The 22,802-nt window shown below is 35.9% G+C and overlaps 1 protein-coding gene across 1 annotated transcript in view; it reads left to right on the plus strand.

The window, feature by feature from the left end:
• ERC2 (ELKS/RAB6-interacting/CAST family member 2) overlaps nucleotides 1–22,802 on the plus strand; it is a gene marked incomplete at its 3' end in the record, with an annotated part of 317,798 nt that overhangs the window by 227,899 nt on the left and 67,097 nt on the right. The window contains exon 14 of the mRNA XM_009079752.1: nucleotides 3,354–3,514. Within this exon, the coding sequence (XP_009078000.1) occupies nucleotides 3,354–3,514 (161 nt within the window). The remainder of the gene's footprint in view (nucleotides 1–3,353; nucleotides 3,515–22,802) is intronic.

Here is a 22,802-nt window from a genome sequence, read left to right on the forward strand (position 1 = left end):
AAACTTCGTCTTGATCCTGTGTACAATGGTAGGAAAAGTGTGCAAACAGGTTAAGTGATCATTACTGAAGTGGTGTGTCAGTAGGGTACTCAGTTCAATATTTAGGGAGTGGAAAAACTAAAAAGAAACTGGAAGGCAGGACCATACACCAGTGCTGAGTATAGGAAGGATCTCCTGGATGCATGTTATTCTCGAGATGAAGTGCCCCTAAATGCAGCAAATGAGGGATGTGCCATAGGTCAGAAAGCTAAACTTTTTCACTGGTAGTCCTGGATTTATTTGCATTTCTTACAGTAGGACTAAGAGGTTGTAAATCAACATGAAGCCTTATTTTTTTTCCTGCTATCATTTTAATTCCCAAAGAAGAGAACATTTGCTTACATTAAGAATTTGGTTCATGTTTTACAATGATTTTTCTCCCCTAGACTTTTATATTAGATAATACTGCCTTCCATGTTTAAAGTTACTTTTCCATTGTAACACATCTGGTGCAGCTGTGTAATTAGTGTGCTAAGATGATTGTGTGTGCAACTTCAGCATTAACATATTTACATTTGATAGCTGATTTTTTGTAAGAAAAGAAATCCATTTCTTGTGCACGTGCTGCCAGTTGAATTCTGCTGTAGGTGTTGGTGGGACAGTTAAGTAGGAAAACGTGCAACTATGAACTTGGGTCATATTCAAAAATGAAGGAAGAACTAGCTGGCAAATATTGTGTTGAAAGTGTAAATGAAAGTATAACTTTCAAGTCTACACGTGTTAACGATTTGTGGTTTGAAAAAGTTTTAGCATTTAAATTTTTAAAGGTTTTTTCCCCTCTCCTTTAAACTTTGATCTCTTTTGTCTGGTAATATAAGAGTATGTTATTAATAGACATTAACAAATCCACAGCTTTGTTTTCCACAAGTCTTTAATTCTCTTAAATGTTTTGAAATGTAAATGATGTGATATGTCAGAACTTAGGTGAGGATTCAGTCAATCAGCAGTCTGGGTACTAAATTCAGCTGAACCTGTAGGAAAAGGAGTGCAGTGATACTAAAGATACAGAAGTGCTCCTATTCTGCCTTTTCACATTCTCATCTGCCAAACAAGTCTGTGAGTGTGAGTGACTTGGTGTTTAAAGATGCTGTCTCAAAGCTGGAGTCTGTATGAATGAATGACTTTGCAGTCTTGAATCCTTACTACAGTTTCCATTAATGTATGCTGCCTGGAAATAACTAATAGACTGGAGGCTCAGCAGAAACTTGATGCAGTTTTTAAAAGGCACAAGGACAAGCCTAAGAAATAACCCTAGAAAACAGGTAGAAATATTGTATTCTGTTATAGTAGTTGAGGCTTGTGCTTGTTGGAGACAGAATGGGTTTATGTTCTCGGACTAAAGCAGAGAATGCAGTTCCTGGTGTTATATTATAAAATGAGTCTGTTTTTAAAGACATATGATCTCTCATCTTCTGGTTCATTAATTTTTTTTCTTAGGTTTTAATGCAAATAAAGCTTTTCTATTTCTTTATTTCCCTCAAGTATATTTTCTTCTTGCTGCTTCTACTGTGGAAGTTCACTAGATAGTAATTTTAGAAAGTTATCTAAAGTCTCCATCTTTCTTCATGGTTTGCTTCAGTGAAATCTTGCACCTGCAGGGACTCTGCTACACAATTTACACTCCTGCCTATTTCATTTATATCACTATTACACTGGTTTTACTTTCTGAGTGGAAGGCTAAACATCAGCAGTTTCAATACTATTGGCAATTCTGATTCTGCATTCACAAAATACAAGTTCTTAATGCACTGCAGGGTGTCAGAGGTGTTCTGGTGTTCCAGTGGTCTAATCAGAGTCTTTTTAAAGATGGTGTAGAAGGGGTAAGTAATCAGTGTATCATTTGCAAATAGGCTGTGATTGCTCATTATAATTCAGTGATGACTCTATAATGTATTTGACTTTATTGAACCTGTTATATAGGAGGCAATGTGTATTCAAATTGAAACAAAAATATGTGGCTTACAAACACACTGATTGCATGGTAGTAGGTTTTAGATAACAACAACCAACAATTTAGAATTAACTTGGGAGAAGTAGTCAGACTGATTATATGAGCACAGTGGAATTTCATCAGACTTTTCAATACACAGCAAAATTGAACCCTATTTACTGGCTTGCATGGCATGGGTGAATAGAGCATATCCTCTTTCCTATTTTATTTTATTTAGAAGTTCTTCAAGTGTTTTTTTTAGTTTACAAAATGTTAATATTTGGACAAAGAAAGTGAGAAAAAAAGTGGGAAATAGGACATTCATTATTTAAATCATTGTATCTCATTTAAAAAAAAAAAAATCTGTTCCTTACTTGCAGCTCTTAATGTAAACTGTATCATTTGAAGAGGGGGAAATCAGTGGCATCCTGATTACCACAGGCTATTGACAGCTCTCTGCTTCTGTGAATATAATGATTCACCCCACAAGTAAAGTTTCTGCTGCCAGACAAGTCTCATTGTGCAGTCTCCACTCTTTAGTGTGTTCTTTGAGTAATGTGACAGACCATGTCATACACTTTTTTTGCTTGTGAATTTAGTTTTCTGAAAACATATGTTTTGTATTCCTGCAATATGCAATTTATCCTACATCCAGTTGACATTTGTCAATACTTAGGGAGAGTCAGAGCACCCTAACTTTTCTACATTTCATACTTCAGAGATTCTCACAATTGTCTTGAGAAAAATAGCTTGGCTGTTATGAGAGCAGTAACAGACCTGTAAAATTTAGAATCATGAATAATTTGGTTAGAAGGGACCAGTAGAGGCAATGCAGTCTAAACCCTTACTCAAAGCAGGAATAACTTCAAAGCTGGATGAGATTCTCAGTCAAGATCCAAAAGTAACCAAGGGCTGGAAAGTTTAGAGACTCCATGAGCAACCTGCTCTGCACAGAAGGATGTGCATTTTTTGGTGAAAAATAACATGGATTGTCATATATCTATATCTGCACATAAAATTTCTGAAATTACTGTTATCAGTTACCAACACCCTGAATTTAAATAATATGAATGGTGCAGGAAATACTTATAAATTGTGTCTGTATGTGGCAGTGGCTCAGGTTAAATAGGTTTCTGGTGATCTATATTAGTTCTGTTTTTGTAAATATTGTTTATTACTCAATGGATTCATGGAAACTTTAGAATTTTTTTTGTATTTAATGGCTGCTGTTGCTCCTTTCTAAAACAGTTAAGATAGGAAGAGATTTGAATAGCCGTTTTCCTAAAGTAATTCCTTTGGTATTTTTTCTTTTCCCCTGTATTTATATAGATTTAAGATTTACTTGTTGCAAAGAATATGGAGCTTAAAAAGTTCTCTCTTGTAGGTAGAAGAGCTGATGAATGCACTGGATAAGACTAGACAAGAATTAGATTCTACCAAAGCTCGTCTTGCCTCAACACAGCAGTCTTTGGCTGAAAAGGAAGCACATCTGGCCAACCTGAGAATAGAGAGAAGAAAACAGCTTGAAGAAATCCTAGAAATGAAGTAAGTACACTGATTTCTCTAATTTCTAGAAAAAAATAAAATTACTACTTTCGCCATAAGAGAAACCCTAGTGGAAGCAGAAATATTTCCAGTGACATCTAAAGAATTTCTGGGTTTGACTTTAATGAGGTCTATATCTATACAAAAAAATGGAATCACATATGAATGAGAGTTGTGTGTGATATTATATTCTATAATAGATGCATTTTTTTTTAGTTTTCTGGTTTTCTATTCTATGTACATATTAATTCACCTATTATAGCTCAAATGCTCAGTGCCAGTATATCTCATGCAGTTATCTATTTTCTGTGTAGTGCTTTGGTTTGCTTCCACGAGTTTTGTCCTAATCATAAGATGTTATTTTTTTAAAAAAATCGTAATTGTCAGTTGTTGAGAAACAGAAGAAAATAGCCCAGTATCTATAAGTCTGTTGATGTGACTTTTTTTGACTGGGCGCACAGAACCTCAAACAACAGTGTAAGGAATGTATTTCCAGTCTGGGAAGTGAGTTTGGCAAAACTGGTGAAGTATGACTTTTTTAAAAAAAAGCTGTCCTATTTCATGAATGAAGGGCTGAGTGAGTAGTCTTAGTGCTGAAAGACCCAGAATCAAAGGTCCACATTAGGACTAGTGTGGAATGAATTTCAAATGAGATATAAACATATAGTGTGTTTTTACAGTATAAATTTTAAACCAAAACCAATAAATTTTTGAAAAATTAAATTGACATCTAAAAAATTAAATTAGTAAAAATTTCTAGTTAAATGTCTCCTGCTTTTCTTTTCTCTGAGTCGTCACTAGTATAGTTTCTTTTGTAAAAGTCTTGCTTGTTTTTCATTTTTTGATATTGATTTAGTCATTACTACATTGTTAATTGTGCAAATAGTCAGACATTTTCTGCCAGTAACTTTTCTCCTGTCTTCAAAAGAAGAAACTGTTCATATGCAGGTTTCATTTTTAATCGCGAAGTGCCCTAGAATTCATTTTAAATTCTAAGTTAATAAGAAAACTCTTAAAGCGTGTAATAATAAGGTAAAATTAAATATGTATTTCTTCCTAGTTAGGCCAGAGAGGATTACTTAATCCTCTGCTAGGTACCTTTGCCAGCTACCTAGTCCTGTGTTGCTCCTACCCATACACAAATCACTCCCCCTGAAATCTATGACTCAACTACCAACTTGCAATTAGAGCTCACTTGCATTGAAAAAACATATATTCTGTCATTATTTTTAATTCTACCCTAACTTTAGCTTCTGTGAAATGTGTTACAAAGCTGAGTTCATATTGGAGATGGAATCAGAGAGAACTTCTATTGCTTGTGGTGAAAAAACTAAATATGGCTATGAGACGTCAGGATGGTTTTGCTGCTCTAGGAGATAGGAAATAGAGTTAATGAACAAAAAACTGTAAAATTACAATATTACTAAATGGAGGGAACAGATAGAATGACAGAAATTCACACTGTCATATTCTCAGTATTGTTTTTAAAAAATTGAGTAAGGTATTCTCAAAAACAGATTATAGAAGCTAGGTAAGACCCAGACATCTGATGGCAGATTAATGATAATTCTGTGTTGTAGTAATATACTAAAGTGTGTGTCTCATGTCTGATATTTTAGGACATATTATTAATTGGAGGCATTGACCACAATTTCCATTTACCATTTTTTTAAAAATTCAAGATTGAGTGATTACATTTTTTGGTTTCCAGCTAAACAGGCATGAACTGTGTGTTTAAGAACATTCATGATGATTTCCTATGCTTATATTATGTTCGAGTTCCAACCATAACTCTGCATTCTAGGCCCATCTGGCTGACATTGTCAAGATCCATCTTAATTTACTGGCACAACCAGTGTTGTCAGTTTTAGATAACTTCTTTAATTGTCATTACATGATCCCGTATGCATTCAGTTATTTAAGGAAGTTTAGAATAAAAATGGACAGCAGCTTAATCTTGTTCATTATCTGGTTGGTCTTTTTGAGCTGAAAACTAGATCAGTACCCATTCAATGAAAGGTAATTTGATATAATCAGCTTATTCCTAACTTGATACCAATTTGTGAACAACTGAAATTTATTTTAAAGAATTCAATGGTATTAAGGTTGAAGAGGGAGTTGCATTTGCATGTTACTTTCTGAATGTGGGGTTGTTTTTTTTTCAAATGTCTATTAAAAATATTGCTATATTAGTTCTGGAGGAAATATTTTTGTTATGGTCATATTATTTTAGCAGTGCACACATAACTCATACTGACATTAATGGAAGTTATGCATACATGTTAACAGTAAAATGCAGCATGTGTTCAAATCCATCATTTTTGTCTAATTATCTTATTGCTTTGTGCTCTTTCTCTCTCTGAGCACAGAAACCAATCAATGCACTCTTTATTTTTTTAATAAGTGATAGTTAAAAAATCTGTATTGCATAGGCATGTTAATGTTTTTAAAAAAATGTATTTATCATCCATAGAAATGTTTCAGTTGGCCTGAACTTAAAATCTGGTAGTTAGAAATATATGCCAAGACTTTTTCCAGACATTGTTTTTGTTTTCTGAGAGTCCACAAGTAGGAGCACAACCTACTGAGAACTTCACAAGGCTTGCCTAGAAAAGCTTATTCATTTTGTAATATGAAGAGCTTGAGGGTAGGAGAAGTTTCTGCTCTGTGATGTGGTGGAGGCTTTTTCAGATGTTTCAGAAATACCATATTTGTGGAGCATACTTTCATGACCACAAGGCATCCACAATGCTTTCATACAGATGTCCTTTCCTATGTGGTGGTTCCTTCCAAAACCCATAAACCTGCTTGTAACAAAATTAGGTAGCTGTATAGATAGATAAATGAGTATTTATATAATATTAAAATTGGTTTATATATATGTATGTGAAATAAATGCCTGCCCTCATGGAAAGTGGGTTTTGCTCTGTGGGACAGATCATCATTTTAGAAATGGTCAAAATTATTTTCCCTTTGGAAGATATAAAGTTTGACCTGGAGAACAAATAGTCATAAAAGAAAGTCTAATGGCATGTGAGGGAAAAGATACCAAAATTATTGTCACCCTTTATGTTAGTTCAAGTTTTAAATGATGTACATTTAATCTTCAAGCTGCAGCCTCTAAAGTAAAAACCAAAACAGAAAAACACACCCCTCCAATCTCCCTCAAACTTTGTTATCAAAACTTGGGGTTTTCTCGGTTGAAAATCCTTAAGTTAACTTTCTGTGGTGTTTACTCCATTTACTGTTCAAATACAAGATTAAAAAAAAGTTTATTTCATTGTGTTTTTGCATTAATTTGATGATCAGTGATTTCAGTGGCTTAGTTACATGTGACAAACACTGCACTTACTGAGTGACCATGTGATTAATCCCCAGACACTGAACTTCATGTTTTGACTTGAAGATCTGAGAATCCTTAATTTTTGAGATTCGACTGTTATTTACTGTTTCCTTTAGCTGTCAGCTCAGTATACTGAGTGCTCTGAAGCTTTCAGAGTATCCCAAATGAAAATCTTGCCAAGAGTTTGAAAGTCAATTTCCTTTAATAGAGTTCATGCCATCACCTGTGGGTATTGCTAAATCAGTTTTGTTGGAAGTGACTTTACCCTGAAATTCACTACAAATTTCCAGAAGAAAATATATTTTCCCTTATGTGGAATAAATCAGATTAGTTTGTAACAAAGCATTAAAGATATCCTAATAAAATAACCAGCTACTAGTCCTTTTATTCAAAACAAAAATAGAACATTGCTGTGCTGTCCAAAAAAATATTTCAAATTAGATTTTGCAGTAAATTTTCTTACAGTGACAGTATAAAATTAAACGTATCTTGCTTTAAGTATGTTCACCATTTTTTCACTGAAAATAATAAATGAATATTGCTTATCTCTTTTTTTCAGCAGGTTTCTTAATTTAGCAGCACCTGTGTGTAGTCGGGGCTGAGCTATTTGTGGGATGAAGGGGATAAAATGTTTTTTTCACCAAGCCTTCAGTCCCACCAGCTGCCACTCTGTGTACAAGTGCTGAACACACACTGTACTTTTACCTGCTGGATTAGTGGTTCAGCTGCTCTGCCAGACATGGAGAGGGCATGAGTATTTTCCACTAGATGCCAGTCTTGGGTGCAAGACCAAGGTCTGGAGCTGCTTGATTCAGCAAATTAAGTATGAGCAGCTTCATAGAGTAAGCAGGAAACTTGTCTTGCTGGGGGAGGAGAATGTGTCTTGTCCATTTATCTGTCATCTGGTCTGACTGGTCCCCTCCTACCTTGTAGTGCAAGAACTTCAAGCATGAAAAAGCATACAAATGGCTTCGAGTTGACTTTTGAGGAGATTTCAGGGTTGAAGAGGGTTTTTATAAGGATTCTTGAAGTCAGGGGTCACAGCCCAAGGGGAAGACTGTGTAAAATGTAAAACTAAAGAGTCAGAGTTTGTAGGGAAGTCAAAATGCTTTATGAAGTACTAGTGGCAGAAGTATAAGCAAGTTTACCATTCATCTGGTTCTCTGCAGACATACCCCTTTTTTCCATCTATAAATTTTACTGGAGTAGAAATTTGGGATTTCACATCTGTGTAGCAGCTCAGCAGGAGTAGCAGCTCTGACAAGGGTTGTTGGATGTCCAGAGAATCTAGACGTGTTTCCAGCACCTGGACAAATCAGCTCATGTCCCTGCCTTGCACTCTCCTATTACTATTTCCATCCATCACCATCTGTAACTGACACTTGGGGAGGGAAAGGGTGAGGAACTCAGCATGTTTTCCTTTATTTATGTCCTAATTGCTCCACCCCAAGAGGTACTGTCACTCGCAGGATAGTGGTTTCTTCCTTATTGCTGTGCGTACAGCAATGGTGAAAAGTGCTTCTGAAATATCTGTGTGAGTAGTAAATCCAGTGCATCTGGAACATTTCAGAGTAATTGTGTATGCAATTCACCTGTTCAGGGCAAACATAGGCCAGAAGCATGATACTCACTGACAGAAAAATCCCTGATGAAATTGCAGGGACTCTACTTGCATGTGGTCATGAAGTTAATTTCCTTTCTTGGGTTCTTCCATACAGCAGCAAGGATGAGGAAAGCAATATAGCAAGGTAGGAGAAACTGGCAAGGTGATTTAAGGTTGGAACTACTCTTTGAAATGCATGGAACTCACTCTTTAAAACCACTTTAAAGGACAGCTTCCCTGCAGACCCTGCCTGCTTTCTGTGTTACAGTTAGGCACTGCTTTCCCCTGCCCCCATCTTTTCAGAAAGGAAAGCAAGAAGTTAAATAACTGTTTCTTTGCCTACACTGGACACTGATGTGTTTAACTAAAAGGTGTATGCAACGTTACTTAGCTTATGCTCCTTTCTTAAATGCATGTGTATTCTAAAAAAAGCCAGCACCTACCTTGGGGATAGTCCTAGCTAAATGAGTAGTAGTGAATGCATGATGTTAAAGGAGTCTTTGAGTTAAGTTTAAGCAAACACACCAGGGCCAGATTTCTTAGACTATCGATTAAGTATTATTTTGAAAGAAAGATAATTTTCAAGTTTTGGGGTTGGTTTTTTTTTGTTGTTGTTGTTTTGGGGTTTTTTTCTACTTTGTCAACTCTAATACAGCCTATATTTGGAGAAAGATATCTATGATAATTTATCTCACATAAACACTTTGACATATCCTTACCCAATAGGTTAGGTAACACAGTAGTGTATAAATAACTGTGGAGAAAACATAATTTTCAGAAAGCAGTTTACTATTTTTCATAATTTTATTAGAAGGATTATTTTGACATGTTTCAGCTGTGGTAATGTATACTATAAACATGTTCAGTGAATGGATAGCAAGTTGATTGTCTCAAAAATTGTACCATTTTGAGTGTAGAACACTAGACTGTTTTTTAGTAACCTGTGGACTGCTTCCATTTAATTGTAGGATTCATGCTGAGAGTGTAGAGAGTCATATCCCAAGTTAAATACAAACAAAACAGCAGGATGTTGATACAACTGTGACTTCCATAGGAAGTAGTTAGAATGGTAATGTGGTCTCCTTCTAACTTGGGTGGAAAGTCTCTTGTGACTGCTTTTGCCCCACAGACCTGTAACACAGCATGCCTTGACTAACATTTTTGACACCAACTTGCAAACACCATAAAGATTAGAGAAAGCCAAATGAAGGCTTTGTTCTCTGGAACAGAAGCTTTCTTGACTAAAATGAAAAGATGTTTTTCTTTTGTAAACAATGAAGGGGTACAAAGCAATAAAATGTTTCTCTCTGTGAGAATAGAATGAGCAAGCTGTTTACTTGGCAAAGTGCTTCTCTTAAAGACATATGAGTGTCACCAAGTTCCTATTCACTGGAGAGTCTCACATGTTCAGACTAAAGGATAATATACTGTGATTTTATTTTATAAGATTCAAAATGTTTGAAATTTCATCAGCATGGGAAGCAAGTGTGCAATTTCTTTTGCTCATTTTGTTGTTGTAAGGTTGTCATTTACTTTCAAAATATATTGTCACCTGCTATTGAAGGTTAGTAAGATCAGTTTAGGATTTCTCCAAACTGTGATCTGAGAGGCTGTATTTTGCCTGCTTTTATATGGGTATCCAAGCAAAGGAAGTTGAAACCTCTCCCGTATTTCCCGTCCTCTTTAGACAATGGGAGAGTGTAGTAACAACCTTTTCAAAGTGTTTCCCTCCCAGAAAGACTATCTCTTCCTCTCTGTCATGGAAAGGCAGCAGTGCTTCTTATATCACAGAGAAATTGAAGGCAAACCAGAAAGAGTTCAAATATATTCCAGCCAACACATGTTACGGTTATAATAATTTAACATAGTTTTCTGAGCTAGAAAATGAGAAGAGTTCAAATATATTCCAGCAAACACATGTTATGGTTATAATAATGTAACATAGTTTTCTGAGCTAGAAAATGAGTGTGGCTTGTTTTCTTCATTTCATAAGTATTTTAGCTTTATTATCATGCACTTCCATGAATAATGTTCCCATGAAACTATGGAAATTTAAGTTTCTGACTCTACAGTTGTAAGAGTGATCTTCCAGGTTCCTATGATCCATATGGTTTGAGGCACCTGCCAGACAGAAAGACTTTAATGGCAATTGCCTCTCTGTATCCTAGGAGTGCACTTTGATTTCCAATTTTGTTGCCATTGTTCTTTACCCATTCCAGTACCTTGTCTCAGTAGAAAAATAAGAGTCAATTCTCCAGCAAACATTTTATGTTGGAAATTCTACAGTACTTAGTAGGGGGTTAGTGCTTTCCCCAGAACGTGAATGGTAGAGAGATCAAGAGGATCCTGCAGCTGCTTTATGAAGGAGAGACAGACTTTTGACTCTGGGGAGGGTAAGGAGGGGGAGGATATGTTTGAAGTTTGAAGAAGCTCAAAGGAAGGCATAAGCTGAATGTAGAGCTGTTGTTTGCCAGATCTCCCAGCATGAGGAATATCAGGCACTTGCTGAAGTTAATCAGTGATCGATTTGAAAGAAGTGCTGCTTTATGGAGTGGTTTGCTGGTGACCTTTTGGAACTTGCTTCCACAGAGACATTGGCTGATTCAAAAAGGGATTGGACAAATTCATGGACAAGAGGTCCATAAATAGCTACTTCTTTTTGCCCTTTGTCTGTTATTCTTGAAATAAGTTCCTAAAATTGATTTTTCTATCTGAAGTATTAGCTCTTTCCTGCCACATTTCTTACATCGAAACACACGTGGTTAATGTTCAGATGATTTCTAACCCCTTCTTATTTTTTTAAGAACTGGTTGTACTGAGTCAACTAATACACTCTGGAAAGATTAAAGACTGCACTTTGAATAGGCTTTTGCATTTTCTGTTGCCCTGTAGTTTATAAGTGGATTTACAAGATGATATAAGTGACAAAATGATTGGTTTAAAGTGCAAGTTATGAGTGAGATATGACAGTTACATGACATTCTCTACTGATTGAACCACTTAGTAGACCGACAGGATTAACAGTGCTTCAGGTTTACAGGTGTCTCAAGCTGCTTGAAGGACTTGGAGATACAGAGTATTCTAGTCTTTTGCAATGTGAATGAAAACTTGAAGAAACAATTGCAGTTGAAGATAATTTCCTTTACTTCTCATCTTCTTTCCTCCTTTTTTTTAAAAATGCATAAATCAACCCTTTTAAATTAAAATGCTTTTCTGTTTTTTAATTTATGAATGTGTTAGGGTTTAAAATACACAAGTTAAATCTATGATATGCCTTGATTTGTTGCATTCTAAATTCACAGAGGGTAGAATAGAGTTCAGAAAGGGACAGTGATGAAAATGGCAGCATGTAAAACTGAGACAGGACTATGAGTTAGTATTCAGTGAAACATGAACAATGGCAAAAAGAAGGGGCTCTACAAACCTGAAGAATGAAAATGCAAGTCTGAACCTTACAAAGGAAAGGTGTAGTTTAAAGTAGGTTTCTATTTTCTAAGGAAACTTACTATTTTTATCTGAAGTCAACTTACTGGGCAGTTTAGCAATCTTAACTTTTTAGATAAAGATGTAAGAGTGTATATGCTATCTACTAAGTATTAAACACTTTTTATATGGTTTCTATTGCACAACTTCTTTTATTTCTCATGTAAGAAAATGTAAGCAATGAAAGCATTTTACTGAAAGAACAATAGTATAGGAAAAAATTGTACTCAGTAATTACTGATCTTTACAAAGCTATATGTATATAGTTTATTTTAAACCTACCTTAAAAATGCATTCATTAGCTAAAACGTTAGTGATGATAAAACTGATGGAATTGGGTAGCAGTTGTTTTGAAGTTCAGCCAGCATGGGAATGTAAAGGTCTCCACCTCTGATAATACACTCAAAAGAGCAAGTGGCTCAAAAGTCAAAAAGGAAGGAGTAGGAGGCTGAAAGTAAAAAAAAAAAAAAAAATAAAATAAAGAAAAAGTTAGGCTTCTGTTTCATGGATTTTTTTAAAAGCTGACTGAATTACACCAAGTTAGGCGTCTGTTTCATGGATTTTTTTTAAAAGCTGACTGAATTACACCCTTGTCTACTGAAACCCTCTTAGTGTAATTCCCATTGGCCTCCGTGACACCTAGGGCAGTGCTGATCAACTGCAGGCTCCCATATTCCTAACCTCAGCCAACTCAATATGATTCTAGCAGATGTTTCTGCATTTTAAACCTCAAAATATGATGGGTCAGGGTTATTTTTTTTCCTTTTTCCAGTGGCAAATCTTGCATACTTGAGACCCAGGCCATGAAATTCAATGGTAGGAATTATGAACTGAGGGTCTCCCCAGTGGGATAATGCTGAACTCAATGTAAACTCAGGTCTTTGAAAATGGAGAACCAATGAAATTTAAAGGTTTGGGTCACTTAAACTAAACCAGTGGATTACTGTTTGATATTGTATAAAAATACAAAATATAAAATGTGCTTAGAAATGTATATGCTGATGTTTTCTGTTAGAAGAAAAAGGTCTTATAAAGTCAAGACAACAGAGTCAGAAGCAATCAAACAGGAACAGTTTTCCTAGAAGCAGAAGGGAAATGTTTGGTGAGCTTTCTCTGCCTTCCCATTACTCCTTAGGTACTGTGAAGTAAATCCGCTGTTGCTGCCTTCCTCTGCTTCCTTATTCCTCTCAATGCCCCCAGCAAAGCAAGTATTTCTCTATGTGCTGTGGAAAAATACATCTAAATTTCTATTGTTTAGTTTCCTCTGGTTGGGTTCTTTCATGTGTAACAAGGTGCAAGGTGTGCTTGAAGTTTTGTGCTCTCATGTGCAAGTGTTCATTGATGTTTTCTAATGTGCTTTCTTTCATGCCTTGTAAGGCATGAACTCACAGGGCAGCCCTTCTGCCTCTGAGAACATAGGAACATTTACTCTTCTGTCTAACTGATATAATGACACTTGTAAGAATTTATTTTCCTGGAGATCTGTGCCTCTATCTTGAAATGAATTGAAGAGTTTGTCTTTTGGAGAGGGAGCCACACTTGTTCTGGTAGCATTTATGCCCTCCCACTGAACTGTGTGTAGCTTACAGATTAGGAGTGTGACCCTGACAAGGATGATCAATCCCCTTTATTAATACAGTGCCAGGTATAATGGGCTCCCATCTTTCCTTGGCCATCAATCATAGCTATAATAAACAAGACAATAGGAAAACCATGTATGATGTTATCACTGTCAATACTATATAAACAATGTGAATGTGGAACTATTGTAGCATAAAGAGAATTTTTTCAAATCCGATTGGTAAAATATGTCATAGCACACAAAAATGTGCTAAAGCACTGACTTGCTAAGGAACAACACCTCTCCTGTCAATGCTGTGTTGCTGTTTAGTGGAGACTAACAGATCATGAATTATGTGATGACAGTGGAAATTAGGATGAGCTTATCTCAATTTTCTGTGATTGCGAACAATGTTGGCTATGTCCACACTGTTGTGCAATGTACCATCCTAGCAGAGAAAAACCCTCTTTAAGAAGGTACATTATGTAAGTCTGTGCTACGTCTTATAGTCAAGCTGTTGTGTTCAGGATAAACATCACCTTAAAAGGACACCTTGGCTTGCTTCCTTAGGGTGCAGTGGCTTCAACTGAATAGATAAACTTTTCAAGGTGAAACAAAAGCGTGGTGACAGCACAAACTTATGCAGAATATTTTTGGTGAAAGATTGTTTCAGTTGTTGGTAAATATAAATGTTACAATTGTAGAGGAGCTTGCATAGTCCGAATAGGAATACTATGCTTATTGTGTTCCGTTTCGGTATCTGAAAGTATATTTGGGATGCAAGTGAAAGACTTGGTATTTTTGCATCATATTTAATAGCAATTTTCTCAAAACACATCCGTGTTTAGTTTTGTAAGTGTGTAGATACTAATGGGGTAACTGTGATTTACTGGCTTAGATTTGAAATGTAAAAATACTTCTTTGTGGTTAAGCTCTTCCCAGTTTCTAACCACTCCTACCTCAAACATGTAGTTTATCATTGTTGCATTCAGCTCTGACCAAAATTAGGCCACACAGGCCTCTGATGATCACCATATTGCTAAAATCATTCTATTTACAAGGGATTATTCTTTTATGCTTCCCAACAAACTTGCATTCTTTGAAGACTGACCTCCATGGTTCACATCTTATAGGTGGTAGGGAAAATGTAGATGAGTCTAACAGAGACAGTCATTAAATATGCAACTTTATTCTTTAGGTCTTGTACCTCCCTGACCTTTATTATGGCTAGGGAACAGAGGTAGGTATGTTCAGTTGTCTGCATGTTATGTCAAGCTGTGTCCCAGAGGCTGGTTAGGAGGGAGTAATGCAGTTGGTAGGAAGAGCTTTTAAACTAAACCAAACTTTTAAACCTCCCCTCAGTCTAAATGCTCTAAAATACAGCACTTTCTCATCTCTGTTTAGGGGATTTACTGTGTTTGGTAACTTATGAGAAATTTTTGCGAGCTGGACAGCTTCATCCATGTCTTGTATGACTATCTCAAGGAACTTTTTAGTTTTCTGTGTGGTCTGTAAATAAAAGGTAAGCAGATCACATCTGTGGGGTTTAGAGCAGGAGCTGGTATTGGGATTAGTGTGAAATCCAGTAGCATAAAGTAGTGATTATCACATAACACCTAAAGACTGGAAGCCCAAGAAGTGTCGTAGATCATCCTCACGCATCCAGCTACCTCATACCCTCTTTGCTGAGTGGAAAATACTCTGACATTCATGAACTTCAGCAAAAGACTTTTCACCTATTAAAAAATGTCTAAACTTGCAACATGCATAAGAGAAACTGGACTGCTTTTTAGCTTTCTTTTAGGTGCCCATTGTTCTTGCTGCCCACCTGGATTATTCTGACAACAACTGAGAGAAAACTGGTGAAATGAAAGCAGAACATTTTCTGGTTCTTATGGCTACATGTACATGTGTACCACCCAGCTATGCACTGCTGCCCCTTCCTGTCTTAAAAAAATACTACAAGGATCCAATCAGAATGAAAATTATATGCAGGATTTTCAGAGTTGTATTAAGAAATAGAATTTATATTGTTTTCTCTCAGAATAATCTCCCTTCAACACTTCAGTACCGTGATGTTTTGTTTAGTCTAATGTAGGTTTTTGTTAGTATCTAGTCTAAAAATGAATCTAATTAACAGATGAACTTAGGAAATCCCTACTGTAATTTGGCAGCTAAATGAGTGGGGGATATCAGTATATGACAAGCAACTTCCACTTAAGGCTAATGTAACTATTACCTCATTAGAAGTGCAACTTTACACTCCTGGAATAAAACCTTTATTGAATTTAAAATATGTATTTGACAAAGGACTAGCTGAACTTACATGAAATTGGCTTTGTGAAATTATGCTGCCTTTATTGATACTGACTAGCTTTATAAATGTTTATCTTAATTATGTTTTATTGTGATTAAAAAAGATTGCAGATACTCTGCCATTTTTGTAAAGTGAGATGTTGGAGCTTTTTTTGTTAAAGATGGGGGTAGGGTAGGGAGAATAGCCCAGCTCTGGAGAGGAGGCCCCTCACAGGCCATATGAATCCACTTACATGTAAATTGCTTGTCTATATGAATTAAGGTGAAGGTTATGAAAGAACTGCATTTCTGTGTTTATTGTAGGATTTTTGACAGTCTCTTTCCTCTTTCAAGTAAATTTGGCTTAAGTCCACAGTCAGTACAGTTTTAAGTAAACTCCTCTTTTGTTACATTAACAAGGTTATAACATCACTGAGGCAGATTTCCAGCTGCATGAATTGAGGCCTGAGCATGCAGACTGAGGGGATAATTAAAACCTTAGGGTGGGTGAGTTAAACTACCAACTAAAATTGGATAAAAGGCTAATTGTCCATAGCAACATAATACATGTTTCTAAATACCTGTGAAATAAAGGTAAATGTTCGTGGCAAAGGTAAATGTTTAATTCCTTTTCAAGTGCTCAGATTCAAATTTTATTTTAGGGCATAACAAAAATCAAGTGTAAGAAATCAACGATTTCCCAGATATTGTTGTGTTTTAGTTATTAATTGAAAAGCAGAGTTCTTTTGAAGACTTGAGTGATTTTCTGACTTTCTTTACAATTCAGGAAGCATTTTTGTGTAGGAAGTATGAGCCTCGCTGCGTGATACTGTATATCGGAATGGACTGGTCGGTGCTTTGTCAAAATTTGTCATATCTCTTTTTCCTTCCTCCTTTTTTTCATTATTGAGAGTGGAGTTACATACCTTTGGTGACCTTCAAGAAGATGACATAGAGTCAGGCAAGATGATACATTACCACAAAGTTAAAAAAACAAAATGGGTTGTAATGGCAGCTTGTACTGAACTAAATGAATTGTGAAGGCCCATTTGTTATTCATTAGGAGAAGCAGAGCAGATTACTGTTCTGCCTTCATAGGGAGCCTTTAAACTTAAGGTCATTTTACACTAGTACCCTTGTGGCATGGACAGCATTTAATACATTTTTAACAGCTTTTACATTTCCATGGTTTGCAGCAGTGCTTGTTGAATCATTTCTCTAATGAAGGTGTTTTAAAGTAGTTTAGAGTTACTTTGGGGGAAAAAACAGGAAAAAAAAGAAATAATTGGGTTGATGAAGTGACTTTATATACTAAAGAGCTAAGCACGCAGAACATATTGCTATAAATTAATGCGTGCTGATTCCCACTGCTGCAGAACACATCCCTGGGGAACTGTGCTTTTGTGTTGTTGTTGGTTTTGTGTGCATGGGGTTTTTTAAAAATATAAATAGAATTGCAGTTGGGTTTTTTCACAGTGATAATTTCTTTGGGGAAGGAAGGTCTGAGGATAGAAATTTAGGAATATTTTTTTATTTCTGAGTTGCTCAGGAGTCTGATGGAAAACCTTCAGCATTCTGGCATGTTTTGTTAAAGTGTGCATACTAGCTGTCTATCACAACTGTTGATGTGGGCATCTAAGGAACCCATCATACAGTGACTGTGGAGGGTAGAATTTTACTGATCAGAATTAATGTTGATTATTTCAATGCCTGTCAAATGGTTCAGTGGCGCCATGAAAAGTCAAAGCAGAAAGGTAGGTGCCAACATGAAACAATCTCAGAAAAAATTTTTTGCAAAAGTGATGAACAAATCTAAAATTTTATTAGCTTGAGGAATGATTTGTAACTCTAAAGGAAGATTTAATAACTCCAGTTAAAGGACGTAATCATTTCACAAGCTCACGTTTCATTGTAGACAATAGTCTTTCATATGCTCCCTTCAAATTATGTTGTGGATTTAGCTGTCAAAAGCCAAGTTACAATAACTTTATTTTTGTTCAGAAAATTTTAGAACATAGATGTTGCACTGAGTTTCAAGAACTGTTTCAAATAAACTTAATTAAGAAAATGCTAATTTAAATGTATGATGGTATTTCTCCCAGCAGTCAGTCCACCTCTTATTTCCTTTTCCTTGTTTAGCAGATTAGCAGCATTCATTCTCTACTTCATTGCAGGTGGCTTTCACTACCGTTTTTTTCTATTGATTTTACTGTTTTGTGAGGATAAATTTCAACAAAATACATGTGGATCCCAACCAGAATATAAGAAAGCAAAACTAAGGCTTATTCTTTTACAGCAGAAGTGGGGTTTTTTTTCTGAGATTTTGGACAATATATATTTTAAAGCTGAAAGGCAATGCATCTTTGGAAAATAGCAAGCTTTAAATAACATTATAAATGCAACAATGATTGCTTTTATTTAAAAACGGAGAGACAGTAGAAAGTAAGAAGCTGTGAACTCTATAAATATCTTGTTCTTATTTGAACTATATATTTTTTTCAATAAAATATAGTTCTTTTATTATAAGTTTAAATGTTCAGTTGCACCAGTTTGTTCTTGTTTGAACTATATATTTTTTCAATAAAATTTAGTTCTTTTAATATAAGTTTAAATGTTCAGTTGCACCAGTATTACTGACTTGTCCTCTAAGAGAAATATTTGTCTTCTTTTACCTTTGCACTAGCTTCAGTCATTGCTGGTTTGTGAACTAGGGTTGTTTTAATGAAAACTGCTTTAATCTCTCTGCTTTTCCCAGTTCTTCACACATGTGAAAATATAGACTGGCAGTTTATGTCCATAAAATATATCAAGAGTGGTTTTGTTTGGTCAGAAAAGGAACCCCATCACTTTTGTTATTTTCAGATTTCTGAATATGCAGTGGAGGGACAGTTATCATCCTATGTCCAAATAATATCCCAAGAAAGGCATAGTGCCACTACTTTCATTTGTAGAACTGAGTAATGGGAAGATAAAGAATTCTGTGAAGGCCAGGCATGCTTACCATAGGAATTCTGAAATGGGCTATAGTACAAACCCCATTTTTAATTTTAGTTTTTTCCCCAGCTAAGCACATATAATTAATGCTAGTCATATTTCATTGCCTGAAAATGTTTATTTTTCCTTTAGGATACCTTACAACCTTATTTTCATGTTTGTAACTTATTTGTCAGAATTGTAAAATAAAGAATGTTCCTTAGGTGGAGACTTCCAATATTGGGGCTACCTTAATTATCAAATTATATTAACTAAGACACTCTAATATTCCCTCTGTTGTCCCTTTAACATAGAGCTGTCTCCTAAGTTGAGTGTTGTATTCTCTCCAGTTCTGAAGCTCCTTCTGGTGCAGTACTGAGTCAGCCATCTCTTTGGCAGCCATTGCTTGGTCATCTTGTTAGCATTTTAAGACAGATTTTGTAGCAACTGTGATCAATAAAGCAAAAGGGAGCCAGAACAATTCCAGTGTGCCTCCAGAATGTTCTCTGCATTGGGTGTCGTTAGGAAGGGTCCCTGTGACAGTAATATGCCAGTTGAGGCTGTCTTAGAATAATTCCAGATGTTTACTCTGCCACTGGAAAGTGATACTTTTAGTCACATGTTTTGATTCAGGCAAATGTTCCAGAGTTTGAACAGGTTTAAAAAAAATAAATAAAACCCCAGAAACAAAACAAACAAACAAACAATCTCTTGCACACTAGCACACATCATACAGTTCATAGTAATGACTATTGAGTCAAGTAGGGACACTGGAAGGAGAAAAATCTTTTCTAGAAGGGATATTCATGTTAACATCCTGTTACACTTAATCTGTTCAGTCCTCCAAAAATAAATTAGTATTCACTAAAGTAAGACACGAATTTTTTCTCAACTGATCTGCGGTTATTTTTGAGTTTGCCTTCCATAAATAGTGTGGGAAAAGGATTTGCTGGTAGGAATATTCACAAACTCACTGAATTTTTAGCTAGTTTTAAATAATGGTGACCGTATGTGTGCATCCTTGACTGAAATTTGATTATAAAAGTTGTCTACCCCAGTCTTTGGAAAGGCATGTAAAAATCCCAGACACAGGTGATAGGGAAGCCTACTTTTATAAGAAACAGCTTCTTTCTTACCCTGTATTTTGTAAAAGTAGCTAGGTTTTGAGATAGTAGAAGTGTATCTATGGTGGTTTATTTTCTTTGATCCTATGCAAGTCAGCTCTATGACAGTTCTAATGCATCCAGACAGACTGACAGATTTACCTATAGTCCGTAATAAAGTGGCTCCCTTTGCTGTGGCATAAAAGAGACCTGGTGTGGTAGGATTTGTGAGAATCTGCTAATGGTTAGAGCTTTGCAGTGTGCCTGCTTCCATCTAGGCTAGATGAACCTAAATCTGTGTAAATAATCAAATTTGACTAAATTGGTATTAGGTATTGCAAAAATAAATTGAATAAAATATTGAAAGGCTAGATATGTGGTAATCCACAGACAAAATCTAGCAGTGGTTGTGGTTTTCTTTCTGTGCTATTCTGTCATCAGAAAGCAAGCAGGGAGTTTCTTTAAAGAGAGTATAAGGAAAATAGCCTGATTTACAAAACCTTGTATTGTTGTAAACCTGGCAAAATTATGAGAGGAAGAAAATCTTTTTCAGTTATATTCCTTTGGGTGACTAAACCTCAGACTGGTAAGAAGAGTGACAGATTAAATGAGCAGCACCAGGTAAAGATTCATGTTGAGAGCAGACATCCTGCCTTATGAAAGAAAGAAATGACTTCTGTACCAAGGGATTCTTTTGACACTGACCTTTGGAGCATGTTTCATAGATGGGAGACCATAAGTACTTCTAACATAGAATTCATATGAAAGCAAATGTAAAGGCAAACAGAATATATTTGATGTGATCTAATCCCGACATTGCTACATCACTTTTTTCTAAATCAGGTGAACCACAAAGCAGTCAAGTTGGGGTCTCACAAAAAAAAAGCAGGCATGGATAATACAGAGTATATTAACACTCTTCTGTTTGTACAGGCAAGAGTTTATAGCAGCTCAAGGTAAAGATCAGCAGATTCCAGGCTCCTACTTACCAAATATATGGAATGCCTGAGAAAACTCCTATAGTTCACCAAGTTAAGGAAGCAGTAGTGAGACAGAGCTTAAATGAACTGCACAGTAATGTACAGTACATTCTTTCTGAAATGCTGATGTACTACACTTTGTAGGCAGGTGGTAGTAACAATTGAAAGTCAATTGTTAAATTCAAAGTCTAGAAAATGAAAGTTGAAGACATTAAAGAAACAGATCATATGCCTTGGTCCTTTAGAAGTAAGATGTGTAAGAGGGACAAGCTTTGGCAAAACAAAAGAAAATGTTCTCCAGTGAGAACAAAGTATCAGTTGTCTGAAATCTGGTACAAGCTAGTTTTCTTTCCATTGGAAGATAGGGGAATTGTCTATGAAATTTCAAGGCACTGGAGGGTTTAAGCTGTATGGCCTTCAGAGATTTTGACAGTGTGACTGGTTCCCTTAGAGTCACAGCTAGGACAGTCTGGGGTTAGCAAAGCATGTTTTCCTAGGGAAAATAATAGAGGTACCAGCTGTTGTCAGGAACCATCATGTCAGTAACATGTGGTGAATAAACATGTGGTTGCTAACTATTACATTAAAATTTCTAGTATCAGAGATCATTCTATTCCCACTAGTGGAAATGTATGATCTGATCTTCAGCTCATTTCTACCTAGAGTTTAGATCTCATAAGAGAACAAAATGAGCTAACAGATTTCAGTGGTGAAAAGCTTCTGGTTAAATGAAGTGAGCTGCAAGAAGCAATAGTCATGACACAGTTGGGCAGAGACAAATGTGCAGATGAATAACCAAAATTAATAGCAGGCACCCTTAAAGGGCTGGTTAATCTGCCAGTAGAGAGTCTGTCTCTTTTCTACCCACTAGTACATCAGCTCATAAAAATTACAAATGAGCCCAATAGCAGCAAGAGCCTTAAGATCTGCTTCCTCATTAGTGAAACTTCAGAAAAGCATTTCCTATGGCTGTGTATCTTTTTCTGCCTTTTAAGAAAAGTTGTTAGGAGGGCTATGTCAATTGAGTTCTATGGGCAGGGGGACAGAAAGTAGTGGAATGAATCTATAAAAGGAAGTGTTTACCTTTGATTACTTTGTCAAGCAGTATATTGAAGGGTTTTAATGGTGAAAAATACATGAATGTTTGATATGTGATTTTTGTATGATAGAGAAGAACTATCTTGTGTGGTTTATATTTTTTTCAACTTATAGCCCAATGAGAGCAGCACTGTTAGTAGATCATGTTTGATATTCTGGTCATTCGTAGCTGTTAGGGTAAAAATTCTGTTTTGCACAACTGGGGCCAACTTAAGGAAAAGTAATCCAAGGGTGGCTTTTCCTGATGGTGTGGAAAAGTTCATGAACTGTAAGTTGCAAATTTGGAGTGGGAGCAAATGCCCTTTTCCGAAGCTGAAAATAGAATGACAGGGTAGAGCAAGCTGGGGAAAAAAATAAAACAACCAACCAATATTCAGCTTTAGAAAGATTCCTTTTTGTAGTTGTGGAAAAGCAAAAAAAAAGGTGAGATGGACAAGTAGAAAGAGAAGAGGTCACTGGTCAAGAGGTACACTACGGGTTGTTCAATTGTAATGATAACTGGAACTGATAAAGTTAGTTAAGGGTATTTCTAGCACAGAAAAACAGAGGATGTAAACAACTTTGTTCCCTCTGTCTTCCTTGTGAAATTGCCCAGTGAAAGCTAGAGCTTGCTTCAAGCACTCTCTCACAATTCATCTTCTCTTTGACCTTCTGTTTGAATATGCTGCCTAATATATAGTAATTACCTCAAAGCTATTTGTAGTCATCTTTTGGGATCATGTGGCTAGTTATGTGAACCACTTTTTAAAAAAAAGTTGGAACAAAAATTATTCCAGGCAAAACAACCAAAAAGCAGAATTGTAAAACTGATTGCACATGTGTTTAGTGTAAGGAAATTTATGCCTGACT

This window comes from Acanthisitta chloris, unplaced genomic scaffold, assembly GCF_000695815.1.
Source record: "Acanthisitta chloris isolate BGI_N310 unplaced genomic scaffold, ASM69581v1 scaffold8918, whole genome shotgun sequence".
Taxonomy (NCBI): domain Eukaryota; kingdom Metazoa; phylum Chordata; class Aves; order Passeriformes; family Acanthisittidae; genus Acanthisitta; species Acanthisitta chloris.